Source organism: Mus pahari, chromosome 14 (assembly GCF_900095145.1).
Source record: "Mus pahari chromosome 14, PAHARI_EIJ_v1.1, whole genome shotgun sequence".
In the NCBI taxonomy this organism is placed as follows: Eukaryota; Metazoa; Chordata; class Mammalia; order Rodentia; family Muridae; genus Mus; species Mus pahari.
This window is the reverse complement of record NC_034603.1, coordinates 65,259,362-65,281,499: the sequence shown is the minus strand read 5'-3', so window position 1 is coordinate 65,281,499 and position 22,138 is coordinate 65,259,362. Positions and strand designations below refer to the sequence as shown.

The 22,138-nt window shown below is 47.8% G+C and overlaps 1 protein-coding gene and 1 long non-coding RNA gene across 2 annotated transcripts in view; both read right to left on the bottom strand.

Annotated features, from left to right (window-relative positions):
• Positions 1–9,199: 9,199 nt before the first annotated feature.
• On the bottom strand, positions 9,200–10,965 carry LOC115065369. Its single transcript, XR_003845155.1, has 2 exons — positions 10,688–10,965; positions 9,200–10,073 (listed from the first exon to the last, which is right to left on the bottom strand). It is a non-coding gene; the product is annotated as an uncharacterized LOC115065369 (long non-coding RNA).
• Positions 10,966–13,441: 2,476 nt separating this feature from the next.
• The window catches only part of Lasp1 (LIM and SH3 protein 1), a 39,636-nt gene continuing 30,939 nt past the window's right edge, over positions 13,442–22,138 (bottom strand). The window contains exons 5-7 of the mRNA XM_021212670.2: positions 18,601–18,757; positions 18,144–18,247; positions 13,442–16,110 (exon numbers count right to left, since the gene is read on the bottom strand). Of these exons, the coding sequence (XP_021068329.1) occupies positions 15,937–16,110; positions 18,144–18,247; positions 18,601–18,757 (435 nt within the window). The 3' untranslated portion in view covers positions 13,442–15,936. The remainder of the gene's footprint in view (positions 16,111–18,143; positions 18,248–18,600; positions 18,758–22,138) is intronic.

The following is a 22,138-nucleotide window of genomic DNA, read 5'->3' as shown; positions in this document are numbered from 1 at the left end:
ATAATATATATGTATATTTATATATGTATAGACACACTTTCATATATTTCCTGCAAGACAATCATACAAAAGGTCTACAAATGGAGGAAGATGTGTGTGTGTGTGTGTGTGTGTGTGTGTGTGTGTGTGTGTGAACTATAGTTTTCAGATAATGGAATCATCTTGTAACTTCCCTGGGGATTAGAGCAGAAAATTGCAAGCAGAAGAAAAACATAATAGAAATAAGTAGCTCTCCTGCTGCCAGAACAATCCTTACAAGTCACTTGTCTTCTGTAAGACTTTCCTCCCAGCCTCAGACAGACAATGGGGCTGATGACATAGACTGGAAGCACAGTCTGTAGAGTATCCAAAGAGAGGGGACAGGGCAGGAGGAGAGAGAGAGTTTGTGGATTCCCCAGAAACCCTAGGCCCATATAGTCGACCAACCTCCTACCTTCACCTCCACTTACGTCAAAGTGGCTATAATGCAGGGGCCTCCTGTAGCTTCTCTTCCTCTTCTCCACTCAAACCCAGGGCTTTGTGCAGCTAAGCAAGGACTTCGCCACTGAGTTTCCCCAACCAACACTCACCTGCCCACTGAGTTCTCAGAGGCTGACCTTCTTTCTTTTCCTCAGCATACTGGGAGATCAGGAAATCACCTTCAGCAGGGTGGTATAAAGAAAATCCATGAATTTTAACAGAAGGCTCAGTGAACATCTGATAGTACTGAGGACAGTGAAAATTGTGGAGAAATAAAAATTGTAATATCAGGATTTTATTATGTCTCAATAGCAAAACCACACTTAATATGGAAGGATCAAAATTAATTGCCTTTTTGTTGTCCAAGTATAATTCTATTAGTGGGAAGATTTTGGGGTTTTTTTCCTCCAGAGTTTATTTGAGGATTTAGGGAGGGAAACATTCTTGCTTTTGTTGCTCATTTAATTTTCTTCTGTCCAGTTGAAGAATTGATCTGTAACCCACAGCCTGGGCAGCCTACAGTAACAGCAAGTGGTAGAGTACAAAGTCACACCTCAGAGTGGTTCATTCTTTCTCTATCTCTGATAGTCCCATACTTACTTTGGAAAGATAACTAAATTTACTTATCAAAACACTAGTGATTTCAAGTTGACATTTTCTTGGAAAGAAAGGGGAAAAAAGGGGCTGGTGAGATGGCTCAGTGGGTAAGAGCACCCGACTGCTCTTCCAAAGGTCTGGAGTTCAAATCCCAGCAACCACATGGTGGCTCATAACCATCCGTAACAAGATCTGACGCCCTCTTCTGGAGTGTCTGAAGACAGCTACAGTGTGCTTACATATAATAAATANATAAATCTTAAAAAAAAAAAAAAAAGAAAGGGGAAAAAAGAAAGGAAATGTTACTGGGAACAGTATTTTAAAGATTATACTTATTCTTTTCTTTTAAAGACAGAGTTTCTCTGTATAGCCTCGGCTGTCCTGGAACTCACTTTGTAGACCAGGCTGGCCTTGAACTCAGAAATCTGCCTGCTTCTGCCTCCCAAGTACTGGGATTAAAGGCATGTCCCACTTATTATTTTCATTTACTATTTATTTTAGGTTTCTTGAATTACGGTTTCTCTACATATCCCTGGCTGTCTTGAAACACTATGCAGACCAAGTTGGCTTTGAACTCACAGAGATCTACCTGCTTCTGCCTCCTGAGTGCTGGGATTAAAATTGTGTGCCACCACATCTAGGTCTAAAGATCTTGATAAGTAGATAATTTCATTTCAGGAGGCTAAGAGTACTACAAGTTGCTCTTACAGAGAGCCCGTTCAGTCTCTAGCACCCACATGGCAACACCACTGTATCTCCTGTTCCCGGGACCCTTTGTCCTCTTCTGGACTGTTCGGGCATTTTATACATTGTGCACATCCATTCATTCATCCAGTCAGAATACCCATACACATAGAATAAATATAAACCTTTTCAAGATAATTTCATTTTCTTAGAGAAAAAATGTATCAGTATGAAGTTTGCTTTGAATAATGTAAGTCTCCACAATTCAGACAATTTACCAAAGAAGCATGTTTTTGTTTTTTGTTTTGTTTTGTTTTTTTTCGAGACAGGGTTTCTCTGTATAGCTCTGGCTGTCCTGGAACTCACTTTGTAGACCAGGCTGACCTCGAACTCAGAAATCCGCCTACCTCTGCCTCCTGAGTGCTGAGAATAAAGGCGTGGGCCACCACGCCCGGCAAGAAACATGTTTTAATTAAGACAGTTTATTGTCTGTACTGGAAATTGAACGCAGAGCCTCACACCTGCTACTGAGCTATCATTCTGATCATTTAAATTTTCTTTTATTGGGATTTGACTCTTTGCATCTTTGTTGACATAACTCATTGCTATAAATTCTTTTAAATTCATCTAATTTTGTTAATCTTGGTTGCTTTCCCCACTTCTGGGTTTAAATCTGAAAAAAAAATTAAGCCATGAATGCAGTAATGGCTTTTCTTCTTCCTGAGACAGGGTTTTTCTGTGTAGTCCTGACTGTCCTAGAACTTGCTCTGTAGACCAGGCTGACCTTGAACTCATGAGATTCACCTGCTTTTGCCTTCCAAGTGTTGGGACTAAAGGTGTGTGCCACAATTGCCTGACTCCTTTTTTCTGTCTCTAAAAACTAAATTGGCAAATTCTTCATCTAATTATTAATAGATAAAGTTAATTTGGGAACAAATCTGAAATTTCCACAATTCAGTGATCTAGTTATTGATTTTGCTAAGTACATTTGTCATAAAAAAAAAAAGTGATTTTGAGTCTTAAAGAGAGACATTAAGGGGCCGAAGGGCTGGAGAGATTGCTCAGTGGTTAAAAGCACTGACTGCTCTGGGTCCTGAGTTCAATTCCCATTCAATTCCTAGCAACCACATGATAGTTCACAACCATCTGCAATGGGATCTAATACCTTCTTCTGGTCTGTCAGAAGACAGCTACAGTGTACTCATATAAATAAAATAAATAAATCTTTTAAAAAAGAGAGAGAAAGACATTAACTTGTAAGAGACATTTGTATAGCAGATGTTTAACAGGCAGTTTAATCACACACACATACACACACACACACACACAAACACACAAAGTGGAACTTTTGAAAATGAGTAGACTGTCAGAGCAGTGGTGGCGCACGCTTTTAATCCCAGCACTAGGGAGGCATAGGCAGGCGGATTTCTGAGTTCAAGGCCAGCCTGGTCTACAGAGTGAGTTCCAGGACAGCCAGGGCTACACAGAAAAAACCTGCCTTGAAGAGAGAGAGAAAGAGAGAGAGTCAGAGACAGAGAATAAGTAGACTGAAATGCTAGAACTGGCTAGACTAGAGTTAACTTGAATAGTCACAAAAACACGGTAAACTTTCCAATGAGCAGATAATTTCTCCTGTCTTTTTCCAAATCATCTCAAGTCACTGTGATCACTGGAGACCCAGGCTCCCAGAATGTCTTTTCCTCTGTGTGTGGATCTCCTTTTACTAGAAGGGAAAGCCAATGACATCACTACACTGCTGTTATTGTTACTTCTGTACACACAGCATACCATGTTGCCACTCATTTTAGGGACTGAAGTTTATATCTTGTGATGACTATGTTGACTGTGTGAAATGATGCACTTGTAGCACACTGTTGTGGTGATGCCATCTGTCCTCTCAGTCCCTAAGTGGTGGCTTGTGCATTCCAGTGGCAAAGGTCAGCACTGTTCAACCGGCACCTGCTTAGAAAGTCCTTATCCCGTGTACCTGGTCCACTGTTTGCACTCCTAGGTCTTTGTTAATAACAGTTTATTGCTAGGGTAACTGTTTACCTTTGGAGAACAGAGCAAGCAGGAGGTGCCCAGTAGAAGGTGTAATGACAGAACCAGTTCATGTCTGAGAAATAAACACTACCCTCTGTGTGTGGTTAGCTTCAAGGTCAGCATCCTCATGGGAATAGTACTCAGTCACATGATTATAGATATGTACATGCCTTTGACAGCCTCTGTGCTTACTGGAAATTGCATTAGCACTTCACTAGCTGTGTGCGGTGTTATCTCAAAGACATTGTGTTGTGCTAAACATATTTGAAAACTAATATTGTATTTGTTTAACTTTAATATCTTATTCATTCTAATAAAATTAAGTTTAATCTGGAAATACTTTTAATATGTTCAGAGTTTCTTATTGTTCCATTCATTGAACTTCTGCAGTGTACTCATATTTATTTAAGCTGTTTATTTCTCTCTCTCTCTCTCTCTCTCTCTCTCTCTCTCTCTCTCTCTCTCTCTTTTGTTTTTTTTTTTTGTTTTTTTTGTTTTTTGAGACAGGGTTTCTCTGTATAGCCCTGGCTGTCCTGGAACTCACTGTGTAAAACAGACTGGCCTCGAACTCAGAAATCCGCCTGCCTCTACCTCCCAAATGCTGGGATTAAAGGTATGTGCCACCACGCCCGGCTTTTTTTCTCTTTTTTAAAGACAGGGCCTCACTACCTAGGATGGCCTAGAACTCACTATGTAGAGTGGAGTGGCCTCAAACTCACAGAGCTCTCTCTGCTTCCTGAGTCCTGGAATGAAAGACTTGGGTCATCATGCCTGGCTAAGCTATCAATTAAACCCTACAGTGATTTTTAAAAATGAGTTGTCAGAGCTGGTTGCATGTCTATAATGCCAGCACTTGAGAGGTAGGGGCAAGGGCAGGAAGGCTGCCGTTAATTTGAAGCCAGCTTGTTGTACATATCAAGTTCCAAGCCAGTCGGAACTGTATACACAGCAAGACCTTGTCCCAAAACAAGACAAAAGCTAGCACTTGTTTTCAAACACTGGGAATGGGGAACTGAAGCCAGCACCTTGCATATGGTAGGCAAGCCCTGTACCACTGAGTATGTCCCAGGTCTTTGTGTTTGTTCAGGTGCTGAGGAAGGAACTTAGGGCCTCAAGCATGCTACACACACTCCACTACTAAGCTGCACCACGGGCTCCAGGGAATTGTCTTAATATAAACAGTGCTACAGACAGTTTTAATATATCAATCTTTAACGGTGTAGCATGCAAACATTAACTGAATTTACTAGTAACTACTCATAAATTGAACAGTGATCTGTAAGTAGAGCAACATTGTACAAGGTTCTCTTTGGTTCAGAGAAAAAGTCCCCAAGCATGATTCCAGATGCTGCTAAAAGAGATGTTATAATTATCAGTTTAACACCAGTTCCAAATCCCTAAATAAGCAAATGTTACTGTTATTACCAGCAACTTCCCAATGTCATGATTCCAGTGTCTCCCTCCCTCCCTTTCTCCTTCATGGAGGGAACAGATACAACCCAGGGTATTGTCCAAAATAGGTAAGTTATCCTTACATGTTTGAAGATGGCATGGTGGTACAAACTTTTAATCCCAGCATTTAGGAAATAGAGACAGGTGGATCTGAGTTCAAGGCCAGCCTCTTCTATGAAGTGAGTTCCAGGACAGCCAGGGCTACACAGAGAAACCCTGTCTTAAAAAACCAAGAGTGCAGCTGGGCGTGGTGGCACACGCCTTTAATCCCAGCACTTGGGAGGCAGAGGCAGGCAGATTTCTGAGTTCGAGGCCAGCCTGGTCTACAAAGTGAGTTCCAGGACAGTCAGGGCTATACAGAGAAACCCTGTCTCGAAAAAAAAAAAAAAATAGCATAATGATTCTTAGCATTATGTCATCTTAATTTTTGCAGCATAATTTAGAGTTATTTAGATACATTTTATTACACTGGTATAAGCCAAATATAAGCTCCATTTTACATGATGGTATTGTAACAGATATGTGACATGTATAGAAAATTTTACATTACACAAATTTTTTAATATTTTATTGTGCTTGAGAATCTCAACTTACATGTAGTTTAAATATGAATAAAACATTTTCTAGCTAGACATAGTAGCTCATGTCTGTAATTCCAGTACTCAGGAGACAGAGGCAAGAGGATTGCCACTCGTTCAAGTACATATGGTACATACTTGTCTTAGGGTTTCATTGCTGTGAAGAGACACCATGACCATGGCAACTCTTAGAAGGGCAAACATTTCATTGGGGCTGGCTTACAGTCCGTTATCATCATGGCAGGAAGCATAGCAGTGTGCAGGCCGACATGGTGCAGACAAGGAGTCGAGCGTCTTGATCCAAAGACAGCTAGGAGAGACTGTCTCTTCCACACTGGGCAGAGCTTGAACACTAGGAACCCGAAAAGACTACCTACACAGTGACACAATTCCTCCAACAAGGACACACCTCCTAATAGTGTCACTCCCTGTGGGCCAAGCATTCAAACACACAAGTCTAAGGAGGCCAAACCTATTTAAATCAACACAACAGTTGATTCCAAACCAGCTAGAATTTAAAAAAAAACAAAAAACAAAACATTTTTTTTGTTTTTTGTTTTTTTGAGACAGGGTTTCTCTGTATAACCCTGGCTGTCCCGGAACTCACTCTGTAGACCAGGCTGGCCTCGAACTCAGAAATCCGCCTGCCTCTGCCTCCCAAGTGCTGGGATTAAAGTTGTGCGTCACCACGCCCAGCAAAATGTTTTTTTAAACTATGATATTTTATAAGTAACATTTTTTTTTAAAGCCTAGTCTAGGCCTAGAGAGATGGTTCAATGGTTAAGAGTATTTACTGCTGTTGCAGGGGACTCAGGTTCAGTCAGTTCCCAGCACCCACAGGGAGGCTCACAGCCATCTGGCTTCCTGTTCCAGGGGATCTGACATATTTTGACCTTCCTGGGTTCTTGCAGTTCCTGGTACATAAACATACACTCAGGCATGCAACACATAAATACAAGATAAAATAAATTTTTTAAAAATTAAAGGATAGTGGCGCATGCCTTTAATCCCAGCACTCGGGAGGCAGAGGCAGGCGGATTTCTGAGTTCAAGGCCAGCCTGGTCTACAAAGTGAGTTCCAGGACAGCTGGGGCTATACAGAGAAAGCCTGTCTCGAAAAGCCCCCCCCCCCAAAAAAAAAAAGAAAGGATAATTTGTCTGATCTGACGTTGTGCCCTGGTCTGGAGGCATATGAACCTTCTCTGAGGTAAGCCTCTTTGCCCTTTCATGGGCTTACTGACAAGTTGTTTCAATTTTATATGGATACAGACTGAAGAGCTTCGGTTTCATAGAACTTCAGAGTGAAACTTGATTAGAGAGACTTTGCCATAAAGATTTAATCACCGTAATTAACTCTGTACTTTGGATCCCTTCAGACCTCGGTAGTTGCTTAGGTAAGGATACAGAACTGCTATCTTGGTAGACAACTGTAGTTTGGACCAGGCAGAGAGCTTCAGGCCTGTAATCCCAGCGCTGTGGGAGTGGAGGCTGTTAGGATTTCAGGTTTGAGGCAGCCTGAGCTGCATAAAAGTACTCTTCTCCCAAGGAGGGAAGGAAGGAGGGAGGAGAGGAAGAAGGAAGGAAGGAAGGAGGGACAGGAAGAAGGAAGAAAGGGAGGAGAAGAAGAAGGAAGGAAGGAAGGAAGGAAGGAGGGAGGAGAGGAAGAAGGAAGGAAGGAGAAGAGAAAGGAAGGAAGGAGGGAGGGAGGAGAGGAAGAAGGAAGGAAGGAGAGGAGGAAGGAAGGAAGGAAGGAGGGAGGAGAGGAAGAAGGAAGGAAGGAGAGAGGAGAGGAGGAAGAAAGGAAGGAGAAGGGAGGAAAGGAAGAAGGAAGGAAAGAGGGAGGAGAGGAAGAAGGAAGGAAGGAAGGAGGGAAGGAACTGGAGTTTGAAATAATAAGATTATGCTAGAGTCAGAGAAATACTTGAGAGGGAAATGTCAGGGTGCCCCTGAAGATTACCCCTAAATATATCAATGCTCAGGGTCATGCTCATCACAGCAGTGAATCTGCCCATTACTTGTCTTAATGCCATGTTGTCACATAGTATTAGGTTTCTTAATATGTCCTAACACCTTCGACAAATTACCGGTGATATATATTTGCAGTAAATAAATATATTTTCTCCTCAAATTTTCTCGCAGTTCAATTTTCACTATAAAGTCTTATGTGAAGATGGTCACACACCTGTAATTTCCATACCCAGGAGGCTGAGGCAGGAGGCCAGCCTAGAAGACAGTGAATTTGAGGCCAGCCTGGGCTCCATAGCAAGACCCTGCCCTGGTAACGACTCAGTCGTCCACAGTTACTCAGGTAGAGTTCTAGATTTGTCTGTTTTGTTTCAAGACAAGGTTTCCCTGTGTTACCCTGGCTGTCCTGGAACTCACTCTGTAGACCAGGCTGGCCTCAAACTCAGAGATCCGCCTGCCTCTGCCTCCTGAGTATGCTACTGCACCTGGCTGTTTTAGAATTTTAACATGGGAAGAGATAGGAAATCTTTTCCAGTCTGGGAATAAACTAAATAAACTAAAGCTGTAGCATTGAAATGGCTCTGTGACCTAGGCAGGATTGATGTTTCTTTCTTCTCTGGATTGTGTCTTTTTAGTTTTTGGTTTTTTTACAGTGTCTCTGAGTAGCCCTGGATGTTCTGGAATTCACTTTACAGACCAGGCTGGCCTCGAACTAACAGGGATCTGCTTGTCTCTGCCTCATGAGTGCTAGGCCTAAAGGCATGTGCCACCACTGCCCGGCTATCACCATTAATTTTAAGATGTGAGGGTCTTGGGCTGGACCTGGTAGAGTACTTGGCTAGCATGGGGGAAGCCCTGGGTTTAATCCTGAGCACTGTAGAGATAAAGAATGGGAAGAGGTGAGCTCTATCCCTGCTGCTGTCGGTAGTCCTCCTGCCTCATCCCCAGGACTACAGGGTAACCACAAGAAGGTTTGTCCAGGAAGGAATTTAAGATACAAACTTGTAGCATAAATTATACAATCTCAATTTCTAACCTCTCTCTTTATTTATTTTTATTTTATGTATACAGGTGTTCTGTCTTCCTGTATGTCTGTACCCCACTTGTGTGTACAGTGCATGCAAAACCCAGAAAATATCAGATTTTCTGGAACTGGAGTTACAGATGACTGTGAGCCACCATCTAGGTGCTGGGAACCAATACAGGGTCCCCTGCAAAAGCAACAAGTGCTCTCTTAACAGCTGAGTCATCTCTCCAGCCCCTCTCTAGAAGATAGGATCTCATGTAGTCAAGGCAAGCCTTGAACTCCTCATCCTTCTGTCTCTATTCCCAAGTGCTGGCATTACAGGCGTGTACTACCGTACTCAGCTCATTCCTTCTTAAAACAGCAATTGAACAAAATATTACTACAAGAATTATTCATTCATTCTTTTTTCCTTATTTATTTTAACCTAAAAAAAAAAAAGAAAATCAATGCCAAAACAATTATGATAGAGTCTTTAAGGGAATAATAGATACCACAGATTTGGGGTCAAATCCACTCTGTATCCTAAAACACAGTTTTTTTCAACCTTAATTGGACAAGGAAATAACAGGTTTTTGTTTTGTTTTGTTTTGTTTTTTTAAGATAAAGGAACATTTAAAATTTTTAAAAAAGTTTTCAAACCCTTCTATTTAGGATAAATTTTTTCTTCTAAATTAATATAGCCATTTTGTTTCAATGCTTTATAGGTAGGCAAGAAGAATAAGGACTTTACAGTCCTGTGCCTCTAATCAACTAAGGAGCTGGAGCAAATGAGAAAAGGAGGGAAGAAATGATAAATCTTAAAGAATGCAAATAACGGGAGTTTTGAGGGTGGAGGTGGGTTGTAGATCAAGGGAAACCACACAACCTTAGGCTGTACAAACTGTAAATTACCGATCAGTGTTTGCTCTTGGGGTTACAAGGGAATGCCTGCTTGTGAAGCAGAAAGGAAAGAATATTTTAGCATCATGTGCAGTTGCATTTAGACCTAAGGAAAGGCTAACCATATGAATGTTTGGCCATTCTCCACTCTGACTTCACTGTCCCAACCTTCCATATTCTCAATACTGGCTGTCTACAGCTCAATCGCATGCAGCAGCTGCCAGTGGCTGGCGTTCTTGGACTAACTCCTGGTGTCCCCAGGAGTGCCCCTGCCTCACAGAATGCCTTCATGCCAAGGGTCAGCCACATCCGGATACACTGGAGGAGGTCAGATGGGCCTCAGGATTGCTGCTGGTGGGAAGAGGCCTCTTGCTGGACCCGACACAGGAGCTGTGGGAAACCCAAAAACACAGTGGTCAGCTGCAAACTGTAGCAGGGGTACCCCTACTGGAGCATGAGCTCTGAGGATCCTCCCCATTCCTCTACACCAAAAACTGGGGAAAGTGGGCACCTCCCCCACTCCTTACCCCAAGGAAGTTTCATTTGCTATTTTTTCTCAAGTGGGAGTTAATCACTAGTGAATTAATGAATGCAGTTATGGCGGCAGAGGTGAATTAATGAATACAATTATGCCAACAGATTTGAAAACTGCCTTGTCCATACATAAGGATGTACTGCAGTCACTGTCAGGAGAGAATGGATAACTTGGTTTTGCATCTACCTGGAAGGAAATCAGAAAATAAGTCTGTCCGCCCATCCCCACCCCACCTCCCCGCACACTCCCTCCCGTCCTACCTAAAACCTAGTGCATTTTATTTATATTTATTTACTTATTTGTAGTGAAGTTTATTTTTAAGAAAACACATTTTAAATCAATTCCCAAAGAAAGCTGGCCTTTCTTATTTTCAGATTGATCCAAGAAATGCTACGTCAATGTGTATGACAAATAGATACAAAAACAAGCTCTCTTTTCATTTTGTTGTTGTTGTTGTTTTAATCAATACCCGAATAATGACCAGAAGCAAAACTCCACCGGTGCGTCAGCAAGCAGGATGCTCGGCCCTTCATCTCCATCCTTCCCCTCGCAGCCAGCCCCTGCAGCTCCAGGCCACTAGAGCAGGTAAATTATGTAGGACAGAACCACCAGGCCTATGATGGCAAAGAACATGAGGATGAAAATATCCAGCATGGCTCAGAACTAAGCAGAGGAGTCCCCTCGATTCCGGGGAAGTGGGAGCTGCAAGGAGGAGATCGGTCAGCGCGGAGAAATGGCTCCTCTTCCCTCCCGCTTCCTGTTCCCTCCCCCTCCCGGGGACCCGAGACTAAGGGATGCTGCAACTCCATCAGCAGCTTACTCTCCACCTCCACCATCACGGCCAGCCAATCACAAAGTCCACGGTGGGTAACCAGGGAGCAGCTACTTTTAGACCTGGCAAAACCGGAGAGGTTTAATTTCTTCCCAGGAAGCCAGCCCCGCCCCTTTGTGTGGAAAGAAAAAAAAAAAAAAAAAAAAGCTATCTCTATTTAGATGCAGTTTCTGCACTGAGTGGGCTGCTCCGGAAGGTGTGAGCGGAGGATCTCTACAGACCCCTTAGGAATGGATTCTTCTGCCTCCCTTTTTCCTTCTTCCTCTCACACATCTCTGGTAATCTATCTCAGAAGACAAATTGTTGCCAGTTTTGTGGGCCATCGGCTAATTCAGAGAACAGAGAGGAAGGTCTCATGTGGGTCTCGGGAGGCGGGGTGAGGGTGGGGCGACCCTGGGCATGGACGTGAGTTTTTCCACTGGGCTGGGTATTGCACACGTGGGGTCATTTCAACCAGTCTGAAGTCTTTTATAGCCTGAGCTCAAGGGTGGTCAGGAGCTTGCCTGATAAATTTAACAACTTGTCAATAGGGGGCAGGAGTCAAAGCGAGTCTCACCATCCACCCGACACTGGATTGCCTTGTAGGTCTGGGAGATACTCGAAGCCTAAGCTGTCACAGGAGGTCTCTCCTTCCCTTCTGTGCTGCCGTCTCCCCCATTTGTTTTCTCTGGATCTTCCGAACTTATACCCCGTGTTATCCTCAGAGAAAACAGCAAAAAAACAAACAAACAAACAAACAAAAAAAAACCCAAAAAAACCGCACACCCCACTCCTAGTGTCTAGAGATGCAAATCCAAGCATAGTTTCGTTTTCTTTTTGTCTTATTATTATTGTTGTTTTATTTTGTCTTGAGATAGTCTCAGTTAGCCCAGGCTGGCCCTTGACTGGATTCTCCTGCCTCTACCTCTCAACCTCCTGAGCACTGGCATTACAGCTGGCTTTCACGTGGTTTCTTCTGAGGGAACGGAAAATCTTACAAAAACTCAGTGCTAGGGTTCAAAGGGTAAGGGTGACTTACACCAAATCTGACGACCTGATTTCAATCCCTGGGGCCCACAGTGGAAAAAGAGACTCCTCTAAGTTGTTCTGTGATGTCCACACATGCCCTTTGGTGTACACACACACACACACACACATACATAAACAATCACATTTACAAAAATCCCACACCCCACAGTGATGTATTTTAATACTTTCTGCTGTGTGTTGTGCACCAACTGTTTCTTATTAAAAAGGAAATTCTGTAGGCCAGTTCCTAAGGTCTGGCGTCTCTAGCCTCACCCCAAATGTTTTCTTTGAAGGGCCCAGGCCTCCAGATCTTAGTAACCCCCTTTCTAACAGGAACTTAGCCCACTCTCAAGAGGGGAGCCCTCCTGAGCAGGCGACAAGGCCACACTGGGTCACAGGCTCTTGGGCTGCTGTTGGGAGCTGCCAGCTCCTTCCGTTGCCTGAAGCACTCCCCACGCTCTGCTTACTCAGCCACGCGGTTCTCCTGATTACACTTAGCCCTCGCCTCTCCCGGCTGTTCCCAAGGCTAGAGAATGCTTTCATGTGAAACCCAGGTAGGAAATCTCCACAAAGCCTCCGGCCAGGTGGCTGCCGGCCAGGAGTCAGGGTCCAGGGGTGCTGTATTGCTCAGCACAGGCGCCTCCCTAGGAGCCAAGAGGCTGCAGGGTTTGCAGTCAAGCTGGCTGGGGATGGGCCGTCCCAAGGCTGGGAGATGGGCGAGGAGAGGGAAGACTGCCTCTTGTTGCCTGCCAGACCACCCTGTGGAGGGTTTTTCCAGGCTCCATGGCACTGCGGGCTGTCCTACTTGCTATCGATTTACAATTCAAACGTGGCAGTAAGCACTGGGCTAGAACGCCTGGGCTGAGCTCATTGGTTGGCTTGAAATCTTGTAGAGCAGCCTGCTTCCCAAGGCCAGCAGGAACTTGAATGAAGGAAGATGCTTAACTGAAGAGGGGGGACAGTGTAAGAGGCCCTCTGAATTCAGGGAATGCCAGTCTGGAGCGTGACAGTACCCCAGGCTGGGCAGAGCGGTCACTGGTGATACCACGAAAGGAAAGGGCCCGGCTATGTCTTTAAGGAGAAAGCAAGTGTCAGGGTAGGAAGAGCGAGCGACTCTGGTTTCTTTCTTTCTTTTCTTTTTTGGTTTTTTCAAGACAGGGTTTTCTCTGTGTAGCCCTGGCTGTCCTGGAACTCACTCTGTAGACCAGGCTGGCCTTGAACTCAGAAATCCGCCTGCCTCTGCTGGGATTGCAACTAGAGTAGTCTTGCTCTCTTTGAGTGGTAGCAGGGTTCACTGCGAGGGACAGGTCAATGTCCCCTGGCAAACGGGACACACGCAGAAGTTACTTCAGAAGTCAAAGAGGAAGAAGCCTAGTCCGCAGGTAAAAATTACATTTTTATTTGACTCACCAGGATAAAGATTCACTTTGTGGCTCAAGTCAATGTTCAAAATCATAACAGGCCAGAAAGAATTGATCCCAAGGACAAGACCAGGAGGGAGGGGACCAAACAGACCAAAGAAAGATGACAACCCGATATAAAAGATGAGTGGGTGGCTTCGCACGCGCGCGCGCACACACACACACACACACATACTCACACTCACACACAGATGAAATGTTGGACAGAGGCGGACTTCACAGGGTCACTTCTGTTTCTGTTTAAATATGGGCTCTGTGGGGTGGCACTTTCTGTCTTGTGTCCAGCTATTAGGAAATAAAATGTCCCCGAAGGAATGTGAGAAGGGAGAACAGGAAGCAGCCCGGGGAGGATCCATGTCGCTCACCATGGGGCTTCTTGCATTACAGGATTGGTCCACAAAAGTTCAGTTCACAGTCTAGCCAATGTGCCGTCTTTCCTGGGTTTGGATTGGCTGAAAAGACCTTTACAAAGGAAGGGGCCATGGGCTTGGTGGATTCTGTGCTCTTCTAGGGGTAGATGTTTCTGGAAAAGTATGGACTCCAGCAGGCTCGGGGGCCCTCAGCACCTTAGGTAGCTCCTCTCCCCTCTGCAGGTGTGTGGAAGTCCCCCCCCCATTTCTAGGGCGCTAGAAGAACAGCTGACTTGACGTCGAGGGAGGGAGGTTCGGCTGAGAGGAACCAGGAGGCTCGCAGCACCTCCTGAACACAGGCCCTCCAAGAGCTAGCTCCCTCTGGTCCCCAGAACCACATTGTGCTTTGAGATAAGAGGAAATGGAATGGACTGGCACCTCCCCCGTGGCTCCTGAGATGCCCCCACAAGGCTCTTCCCCATGCTGCCCACCAAAACACTCCCTGCCTTCCCCCAGGCGAGGGTCGGAAGTAAAGGGATCGACCAGGCAGGCAAAACTCTAGCAAGCCCTCATGACAACCACGTTGCTGGCCTGACCAAGGTCTTCAGGTTCACACCTCACCTGCAGCAGGGTCTGAGTATGTAAAGGAACCTGATATCAGACTCAGGGTAAAGATGAGGATCGGGGGACCCAGGAGGAGGGACAAGAAAACCCAGAGATGAATGAAGTCGTCGAGTGAGTACTGTCCCCGGCCCCAGAGGCAAAGAAGGAACTTGAGTTTAGCACCAGCCCAGAGATGGTGCCGCCAGCTTTGGAGCCCTGGACTCTCTCCTTCGCTTCAAGGACAGGAGAGCCTCAGGTGAGAGGTACCACAGTGTAGGTGACTCGGCCCTTCTGGTACCGGACTCTGTAGCCTCAGACACAAAGACAGGAACGCACCTGTCTAGGCCAGATGCCTTCTCCCACCTCCCCAGCGAGGCGGGAGGGCCTCCTGGGCTCCAGAGGACTCTGGCCAATTTCTGGCTTGGCAGAGCTCTAAGCCAGTCCAGCCTTGTTCTGGGGAAGGAAGGCCACAGGAGACATGGAGTCCTTTTCCCAGGGGAGCAGGAAGAAACAGTTCAATCAGGTCCCAAAGGCACCCTTTGCTCTACCCTTCACTGCAGGCTCCCAGCCAGGGAGGAGGGGAGCAAACAGGCCCGGGGAGGGGAGAACACCCTGTTCCTTCCTTCCTGCTGCTGCTGCCCCTAGAACTAAGGCAAGAATCTGGCCCAAGCTGGGATTTCTGGGGAGCTCTCTGGCCACCCTAGGTGTATGTGGGCAGAATGGCACACTGTTATGTGGAGGATTGCACAGAGGGGCAGGGAATCAGCCTGAAGCAGGAACTCTGCTCTCCTTTGGATGCCCCGAGGAGGCAGAGAGTCAGGAAGATGGACTAGGGGAAAGGTCACCGCATGGTGGTCCTCTGCCTTAATACCCAGCCCTGGGACCTGGGAACGTGTGGAGCCACACCTGGAGGTATGAGGAGTACGCAGCTCCCCCCAGCTCTAGGAGGAAGAGAGTCAGGGGAGCTGGGCCAGGGGTTCTGAGGAGCCTAAGGCAGGAAGTGAAGCTGAGAGCTAACCAACCCTCCCTCTTCCTCCGAGACTGGGCCTCACTACATAGCTCTGGCTGTCCTGAAACTCACGATGTAGACCAGGCTGGCTTCAAAGTCGCAGATCTGCCTGCCTCTGCCTCCCTTCGCTGGGATTAAGGGTGTATGCAACTACACCCAGTCTAACTGATCTCCTTAATGGGTCTCCTAGTTCAGCCCAGCCCTATGAGCCTACCCTGCTCAGAACAATCCCGCCCTCCCCAGAGCGCCCCAGCCTGTTCCATCCAGAGAAAAAAAATCAATCAGTTGATTGGCCCAAGGGAAAACCTGCCAGAGGAAGGAGCCCATGACAGGGGCAGAACAAGGCTTGGGATGGTAAAAGAAGCTGGAGGGGCGGGGATAAAGAAGCAGTTGAAGATCTTAAAAGACAGAGACACTGAAGGGTGGACGGGTCAGGCCCCAGGACAGATGTGATGCCATGGAATGCATTGAAGACAGGGCGGGGCGGCACGGGGTTCAGATGGCCTCCACGTAGTTGGCTGGCAGCATCCCCGTGTCACCGGTGCGCTCTACGGTTCCATACATCCAGCCGTCATCGATCTGCTGCACATTGACGATGGTATCCCCATCCTGGAAGGAGACCTCGTCCTCGTCGGCAGCGCTGTAGTCATACACTGCACGGTACCGTTTCTGGGGAGCACAGCCGATAGTTAGCCCGGGCATCGGATGTAGGCTCCCCCACACCGAGACCCTCTCCTGTGCCGGGCAGGGCTCTACCAAGTCACTCCCAGGCCCCAGGTTTCTCTCTACCTCTCAGGGACCTTGGGGGAAAGACAATGAACCGGAAGATGCAGCCTGGGGTGTGGAGGAGTTTCTTGGACCTGTTTACACACAGCAGCAGTAAAGTCCCAGAGGCTTGACACAAATAGTGGCTTTAAAATGTGTTATGCAGGGACTGGAGAGATGGCCCAGCGAGTGAGAGCACTGACTGTTCTTCTAGAGGACCTGAGTTCAATTCTTGGCACCACCTGGCAGCTCATGGCTGTCTGTAATCCCAGTTCCAGGGGACCTGACACCCTTACACCGACATACATGCAGGCGAAATGACAACGCACTTAAGAAGAAGTAATATGGGCCGGGCGTGGTGGCACACTGGGGAGGCAGAGGCAGGCGGATTTCTGAGTTCGAGGCTAGCCTGGTCTACAGAAGTGAGTTCCAGGACAACCAGGGCTATACAGAGAAACCCTGTCTCGAAAAACCAAAAAAAAAAGAGAGAGAGAAAAAGTAATAAATTACTAAGAAAAAAATGTGATATACCATACTGGGCATGGTAACATAGATTTCTGAATCATAGAACTCAAGAGACTGAGATTCAAAACAAGACAAGATCCTGAGTTCAAGGCCAGCCTGGGCTACATAGCTCTTTTAAATAAAAACCCTTGTATCCTTGGGTCTTGGGTTTGATTCTCAACACCACAAGACAAGAAAGAGGTATCGTCTAACCACTGTTATTTGAAGGGCTATTAGTACCAATGGTTTCTGAAACCATTATTAGTCTGACTTCAGTCCCAATGGGGAACAAAAGGCTTCTAAGACGCCAAACCTACTATGAGAAGCCAGCAGATCCTGGTCTGTATACTGACTATCTTCATCTCCAACCAAGCTGCTGCCACTGCGGTCTACAGCTAAGCTCTATACCACGCCCCAACACACCCACTCCCTCAGTCTGCCATCTTTCTATTCACCCCACATGGTAAATGCCTCCCTTTTTTTAAAAAAGAGAAAAAAAGTCTAGCTATATAACCAGGCTAGCCTTGAACGGGTGGTGAGTCTCCTGCCACACACCCCTCCACATGCTGAGGTTACACCCACACCCAACTGCCAGGGTGATCTTTATAAATCAAAAGTCAAACATCAGTGTAGTGTAGTACAGGGTAGAGGAGTGCAGTGCAGTGTAGTGTAGATCACTAGTCTCAGAGGCCTTCCTTCTCCTGGGCCCACGAGTCCCCAAAGGGCTTGAGCTCATCTCCTTCCCCTTCCTGTTTCCAGGAACCTGAGCCTTCCCACAGGACACTGACCCTCCAAGGATGTTCTGTTAGAGGGTCTTTGCATCAGCTGCCCCCCCCACCATGAATATCACAGTCTGACTCTGCTGTTCTATGTCTCTTACCCTGCGTGGGTCAGGTCATTCATCACCTTACCCTTCATGCAGCCTCCTGTTGCCTCCTCCCTAAAGAGAAGTCACTTCTCCCAGGCCGCTTTATCTCTCTTCTAGGCTGACATGAATTACTTTAAATCCCAGTGTGGAGATCAGCCTAGTGCACACACCCTGGCGGGATGTATCCTGGAACCCCCACCCCCACCCCCCAGGCCAGAACTTCAAACCCAGGGCCGCCCAATGTCCTGGCGCTCATTTTCTCATCCCGCAAAACTGCTGAGTCCTACTATAGGCTGGCTCAAGAGAGCAGCCGAAGCTACTTCCTGCTAACACAGAGACACAAGTTAGTATAATCCTTTTCTGGGGGGAGGGACATGGTACTGGGGATCAGAAGAACCCCAAGATCCTGTGCATATTAGGCGAGTACTCTACCACTGAGCTATATCCTTAGCCTTTACCGTGTGTGTGTGTGTGTGTGTGTGTGTGTGTGTGTGTCTCTGTATACAGGTGCACATGACTGTGACCTCTTCCACCCAGGGCCCCTCTATTCCAGACAGTTACTCACCCCACCGCCACCTGGGGCACTGCGCTGTATGGAGACAGGGGCTGCTGGCTCCTTGTACCCACCATAGGACGAGGCCATCTGCGGCTGCTGCGGCTGCTGGTACACTAGAAGATGGAAGAGACACTTCAGAAAGTACCTTGCCAAACTCATTCCCTCGCCCCCTATAAGGTCAAAGGTATGAATTTCCAGCCCCACTTGGGCCTTGCTCACCACTGGTGTTCCCCTTCCCTGGGCCCTCCAAAGCAAAGGCTTGTTGTGGCTAGGCATGCGCATTCATGCCAGGGCTGTATGCCCCTTCACACCTCAATCTGCTTTTCCAGGTCTCCTGCTCTCTCATCCTTAGCAGGGATGGGGATGAGATTTTGGGGGAGCAGCCCTCCACGCATAGATGCCTATGTATGTAGCCAGTTTCTTACCGCCCCCTCCTCCCGTCCCCAGCTCCCTCGCTGGCACTCACCGGGGGCACTGGTCGGGATGTGGTGAGGCTGCGGCTGCTGCTGCTCTGCGGGCCTCCGGTAGCTGCTGCTGTCCTGGGGTTCTCGGCGCTCTGGTTCCACACCTTCACCTCCACTGGGCCCCATGCGGCTCTTCTCAAACTCCTCATGGTATTTGATCTGTGGGGCAGAAGGAATGGGTGAAGGGTTCTGCTGCGAACCAACCAGTTCTCTCCTGTTGCCACTCAAGCTGGGTGGGGTGGTGGTAAGTGCCCGTTGTCCTAGCTACCGAGGCAGCGGGAAGAGTGAGGCCAGTCTGAGCAACAGTGAGACCGTGTTGTGCGTGTACGTGTGTGTGTGTGTGTGTGTGTGTTTGTGTGTGTGAGCGCGCGCAGCTGTCTAAGTGACTTGACCATGACAAGCTCAGCTGCTCAGCTAAATCTTTTTTTTTTTTTTTGGTGAGAACGTCTCACTATGTAGACCAGGTTGCCCTACAACTCAGACATTCACCTCCTTAATGCTATGTGCTATATAGCACAGTACAAGGAGATACCAGCTATAAGAAGTCCATGCAAGGACTGGCTGGTCACAAATTCTGCACAAAATCAGGCGCAGTACATAAGACATCACCACTCCAGAGGCCCAGACAGGTAGATCTGAGTGTAAGGCCATCCTGGTCTACTTTGCCAGTTAGTTCTAGGCCATCTAGGGCTACACAGTGAGACCCTATCTCAAAACAAAAAGTGCAAAATGGCTTGGCTACACGAGACCCTGTCTCTAAAGAAAGAAAAGAGAGAAGACGAGGAGGGAGAAAGAAAGGAGAGCTTGCTTCCTGGTGGCAGGGTCTGAACCTTTCTCGCTCCCCCTCCAGTCAACAGTAACCACCACAGCTGCTCCTATTTACCGGCCCTTCCCGTGAGCCAGGCCCTCGGCTGCAGGCTTAGCGTCACAGGCTCATTTTATATGGTCAGCATGTAACACAATGACTGTGCCAGTCCCTGGATTGCCTAAAGACAGGCCAAATACTCCCCTGGGTGACTTTAGCGCAATCCCCCACAAAGCACAGAGCGCTTTAGAATAAGGATACAGAACTATCACTGTACAAACAGGGAAAGGGTAAAATGCACACTAAGTGATGGACAAAACATGAGGCAGAGAAGCGACAGGCAGAGATTCTCTGTGTCCTGCCTGCACCCTCAGGAGCCACATCCTCCCCGCCCGAAAAACCTCCGTGAGGTCTACTCCCTGTTCTCCCAGAGGAAACTGGGGGTTGGGAGGAGATCAACCAAGGGGAACGGAGGAGGAATGAGACGGAGACAACATCAGGGTGACTGTTCCATCCTCGGGAGGCTTCAGCATCTGCCCCAGATGTTGCTTCTGGCTTGTTTACCAGGACTCTGCCCTGCCCTCTCCTTAGCCCTGGAGAAGGGCAGTGGAAGGGATGAGTAAGGGAGTTGGGCAAACTCACTCATGTTCTTACAGCAGAAAAGGAGCCAAACCCAGAGCTCTGCAGACCTCGGAGTCCTGGTGAGGGCCTAGGTTATCCCTTTCTAGGCTTTCTCGGCTGTTTCCTCTCAGCCTTGGCATTCTCCGCACATAGTCGGCCAACTGGGAATACCTGGGTCACTACCGCTGGCTAAATAATGGTTATTGCTGCAGTCTGGGCTGGCGGACAGGCAGGGCAGCAGTCAGCACGACAGTGGAGTGTGGGAGGGGTGTCGTCTAGAAGCAGAGAGCTGCCCACTCACTGAGTCTGGGTAGAGTCCAACCTCTCTCTCCCTTTCTCTGCCCTATCCTTCAGGACCAAGCAGGGACACATACCCACATGCTGAAACAGTCCGGAACAAGGAAGCTGGACTAACACTTCACAGGGGTGTACCCCTCACACCGCCTAGGAGGACACCCAGGTGTGAGGTACGCACAGACGCCGGGGAGCCTGCTCTGTGCCCAATAGGAAGCAGTAGAGAACGCCACCTGAAAGGTTCACAAGACAACTGCTCTTCCAAGGTTTTTTGTCTACAACCTTCTCATATTAAAAAAAAAAAAATGTTTTTAATTTCTAATTACTACCCACTCCCCTGTGATCCTGAGGCTGCCCATCAGTTCTGAGGGCCGGTATGTGGACATGTGTATGTCCAGGTTAGCTCCACCCACCCCAGTGTGCAGCCTGGAAGGGAGGCATAGGCTTATAAACCTAGCACTCGGGAGGCAGTCGCAGGATGCCACCAACTTTCAAGGCCAGCCTGGTCTAGACAGTGAGCCTTGGGCCTGACAGGGCTACGCAGCAAGGCCCCGTCTAACGAAGTCAGAGTCTTGAGGGAAGATGCGTATAAAATGAGATCCCCCCCCCAAAGACTCAGGCATCTTGAACAGTGGAAGACAATCTCATCTTCCTTGGACGCACAGACGTCACCACTCGCCACCGTCAGTGTTAACAGCCTTAACATCTCGGTAGCGCTTAACACCAAGGCCGTAAACGCATTCCACACAGTATCTCCCCTGAACTCAAAGAAGGGGGCTGGCAAGATGACTCAGAAAGTCAGGGCACTCGCCTGATGACTTGAGCCCGATTCCCAGATCAAACACAAGGAGAAAGCTGAGTTGCAAGTTACCCTCTGACCTCCACAACACACGCACTAAATAAGTGATCATTCAAGCCGGATGCACACTTTCAAATCCAGCAAGAGGAAGTGGAACCTGGAGAGCTGTATGTGGGGCCTTTCACTGGAACAGTGGACAGAGCCCCACCCAGACAGGCCTTAGGGTAAGTGTGAGGCAGGACCACATACCCCTCCCTGTTCTCTCAACTCTGTCCAAACGTCTAGAGTACCTCAGGGCCCCTTAAAAACGGGGGATAATCACCGGATCACCCTACCCTGGGGAGGACCCAGAAGCATGGGGTATAGTGGCTAAAACGGGAGGCCCTGTTCAGGCTGCCCTCTGCCCTCCACTTCCCCCTCAGCGAGAAGGGGAAGCTGTGTGATTTCTCCTGGCCCACCTAGCAGTTTCCCAAGAAAACAGTCAGAGAAACACGCTCCCGAGGGTCAGGAGCTATCATGTGGGTGCTGGGAACTGATCCTAGGTTCTCTGGAAGAGCAAGAAATGTTCTCCCGTGCTGAGTCAGTCCCCAAATGCTGGACCTCCATAGAAGGGAGCCAACCCTTCCTGCACCATCAAGTCTCTGTGCACAACGGTCCAGAGACTGGAGCTGAAGGACCCCTGTCGGGCAGGCCTTCTGTGTGACTAGGCCGGGTGCCCTTGAGGCCCGCTGTCGGGCAGTCCTTCTGTGTGACTAGGCCGGGTGCCCTTGAGGCCGGCTGTCGGGCAGTCCTTCTGTGTGACTAGGTCGGGTGCCCTCAAGGCTGGCTGGCTTAGCTTCTGCTTTCTGACTACCTGCTTCCTGTCTGTGGTTGACAAAAAGCCTGACCAGGCCACACGCGTCCCTCCCCACATGATGCTGCATCACAGCTTACTAACATGAAGAGTTAAATGGAATGATCAGCTCACTCTCACGAGCCAGCCCACTCGGGGAGGGGGAGGGGGCTGAGAGGGTGAACCCCT